This window comes from Cenococcum geophilum (genome assembly GCF_001692895.1).
Source record: "Cenococcum geophilum 1.58 unplaced genomic scaffold K441scaffold_6, whole genome shotgun sequence".
In the NCBI taxonomy this organism is placed as follows: Eukaryota; Fungi; Ascomycota; class Dothideomycetes; order Gloniales; family Gloniaceae; genus Cenococcum; species Cenococcum geophilum.
Genome location: NW_027137564.1, coordinates 2,966,543 through 2,969,925, shown reverse-complemented (window position 1 = coordinate 2,969,925; position 3,383 = coordinate 2,966,543). Strand labels below are relative to the sequence as shown.

Sequence of the window (3,383 nt, the reverse complement as noted above, 5' to 3'; positions counted from 1 at the left end):
ATTTCTTTAAAAAGGTTTGCAGCTATAACTATATAATAATTTACTCTTTATTAAGCTAATTAAGTGCAATCTAGTTTAGTACTTGGTCTTTAATCTTGCTAATAATCTAGCGTATATGCTCTTTGGTATTATCTTATATTATTAGCATTTTAAAGAAGTTATCTACCTTATAAACCCAATCGTCTAACTGCTAGGTATTAGGTCTATAGCGGAGTTCTAGACTATTAGAGGCCTTAGCCAGTCAGTCTATATCCTTTTTCCATTTATAGCGTAAATAACTCTCTAAGTCTTCTATACCTTCTTAGGTAGGTACTAGGTAGCTTTTAAGAAGCCCTTAGCCTTAACTAGGTTATAAAAGAATTTACCTAGCTTAGATTAGGCCCTACCAGATCTAGATTTACCCTTAAAGGGTTCTAATATATTTATTAGTAGCTTCCTTCTATATGGCTTTTAAGAGCCTTATAACAGCTTCCCAATATCTATCTTAAAGGAGATTAGTATAGGGCTCTTAACCTTCCGAACTTGGGCCTAGGGAGGCTCCTACTATAGAGGTAGTGTTAGTACTAGTAGCTAGTATAGGCTTCCCAACAAGGCTCGGGTTTTAAGTTAGTAATTGGCTTAGATTACCTAAAGGGGTAGGCCCACTTAGCTTGTAAGTGTCACGGGACTCACACGCTCTCACGTCCCTGCGCGTTTTAACGTTCTTGACCCGTGCTCACGTTCGTCCCGAGACACCTACGCACGTTCCCCTACAACCCCTATTTATACCCGACCTGGCACACAAAGAATCTTCTTCTTCATCCAAATGTCTTTGTATTAACCACGCATAGTTACGCGTACGTAGCCTTCTTTAATTACTACCCTGTTTAGTATATTGTATTCTAGCTCGTGCCCACTTCCGCGACACTACATTTGGATCCCTTTTCTATACCTGGCGGGCCTGTGGGCTACTGGTCGCGGAGCATGCCTTTCTACGCCTACGGGGTAGATACAGGAGCTGCTGGCTGCGGGTAGACTAGGACGCTGGGGTTCTGAACTGGTACGACAAGACACCACGCCGATACGCCTGTGGAATCACGACCTGCCGACAAGACATCGCGCCGATACGCCTGCGACCTCGATGGCTTGCATCCTACTGCTATTACGAACAGGCACGTTACTGCCCCTCGGTTTAACCTGATGGCTCGCATCCTACTGCATGACGAACACGAACACGGAAGCTGGTATCTTACTACTGTCCTACCGACCTGCACGCACTGCCCTACGTACCGACAAGACCTCGCGCCGATACGCCTGCGAAACGACCCCGATAACCCGTCGTGCCGATACGCCTACGACCCTATCGCTGGCATTGTACTGCTACCTACCCGAACCGATAAGCCTCGTGCCGATACGCCTACGAGACAACCCGTTGCTGGCACCGTACTGCTACCGTCCGAACCTGCTGCCGAAGCTCTCTGCATCTGATACCCGAATTGTCCTAAGCCGCCCGAACCTGTCGCTAGCATTATACTGCCGCCGCCGAAGCTATTCGCATCCGATACCCAGACTGTCTTAAGCCGCCCGTTGCTGGCATCGTACTGCTACCTACCCGAACCGACAAGCCTCGTGCCGATATGCCTACGAGACGACCCCGTTGCTGGCACCGTACTGCTACCATATGAACTGATAAGCTCCGTGCCGATTCGCCTACGGAACCCGAACACGTCGCTAGCACCATACTGCTACCCGAATCTGATAAGATCCCGTGCCGATATGCCTACGGAACCTGCGCTGGCACCGTACTGCCACCGACAAGAACCTGCCTATGATACGAATACTGTACCGCACTGATAAGAACCTACTAAGAATATGCCTTACCACGACCACGAACACCGTACTGACCGTACTATACTGCCGTTTAGGCCGATAAATACTGCCTAAAACGCCCATTTTGGACCAAAAATTGGGGTAATTTTTTAGGGGGACCTGGAGTATAGGAAGGGAAGGCCGTAGAGCTGCTAAAAGTAAGAAAGGGACTATACGAGCTTTAGTAATGCGTCTCTAAGTGGTGAGGATAGGAGTGTAGCTGGCGACGGAAGCTGGGCTATGCTTTAGGCCTAACAAGTTAGTGGCCTAATGATTAAACATGGAAGGACCGAATTAGAGGAGCCTATGCAACGGAGGACGTAGAAGGGCGGAGAAGGCTAACAAATTTTTTTTTCCCATATTGGGTTTTTTTCTAGTATATATAACACGACACGCCTCGCAGGAGCTCGGAAGTAAGGGGGGGGTACTATTACGGGACTTACACGCTCTTACGTCCCTGCGCGTTTTAACGTTCTTAACCCGTGCTTATGTTTGTCCCAAGACACCTACGCACGTTCCCCTATAACCCCTATTTATACCCGACCTGGTACACAAAGAATCTTCTTCTTTATCTAAATGTCTTTATATCAACCACGCATAGTTACGCGTACGTAGCCTTCTTTAATTACTACCCTGTTTAGTATATTGTATTCCAGCTTGTGCCCACTTCCGTAATAGTAAGCAGTCTATACACCACTACTATACTAATTAGAGGCCGGTAGTCTTCCGGGAGGGTTCTGGTTGGTTCCCTAGTTAAATATATTAGTATATTCCTCTAGTATTTCTAGCTTAAAAGAAGATCTTAAAGTTACCTCTAGCGCTTAATCTTCTAATTAGTCTAGGTAGGGCTAAAGGGGTTCTAGTTACTTTTTAGCAGCGTTATAACCATTATAGAGGGTGTCTACGTTTTCCTTAGCGGTAACTATAGGTATGTAAAAGTCTTTAAGCTCCTAAAGCATCTAGGTATTAGGGCTTATTTAGCCATCTTGCCTAGAGGGTTATATTATTACAATCTCTCGCTATTAGAGGGACCTTCCTGCCTTTACGCGACGGCTTTCCATAAAGTATCTATAGAGTTTCCGTTTAGGTTATCGCATGATTTTAAAGGAGGATAGTAGTTGTAAATAAAAGATATAAATAAACAATCTGGTCCTTAAAGCCGACTACCCTTCTAAAAAAGAGTAGGAAGGATTTAAATATAAGGGGATCTTGTAAATAGGGGGCTATAAGGACACGATTGGAACAGGATAGATTGGTAAGAGAGACAAATCCTTAAGGAGGTAAGGCCTCTAAAATTATGGAGACTATATACTACGGGTACGTGCCTTTAGTACGTAACTAGTAACTATCTAAAAGGCGTTTAAGGGTTGTCCTAAGGGCAACCCAAGGTGTCCGCAATAATATCCCTTACAATAAGTAACTTTTTTAAGGAGATCCTCTTAGTTTTTAGTATTGTCTTAGGTAAGGGCTCTAGTATATTCCTAGAATTTAATATAGAACTTATTAAATAATTTAGTAGGGCTTATCTTTAGGGT

At 44.6% G+C, this 3,383-nt stretch overlaps 1 protein-coding gene across 1 annotated transcript; it reads left to right on the top strand.

Annotated features, from left to right (window-relative positions):
• Positions 1-823: 823 nt before the first annotated feature.
• On the top strand, positions 824-1,878 carry K441DRAFT_654085 (uncharacterized protein; the record flags this gene model as incomplete). The annotated part of the gene is made up of 3 exons (XM_067647643.1): positions 824-1,065; positions 1,153-1,319; positions 1,506-1,878. Coding segments are annotated over 2 exons (495 nt in total), but the record flags the coding sequence as incomplete, so codon positions are not given.
• Positions 1,879-3,383: the final 1,505 nt, after the last annotated feature.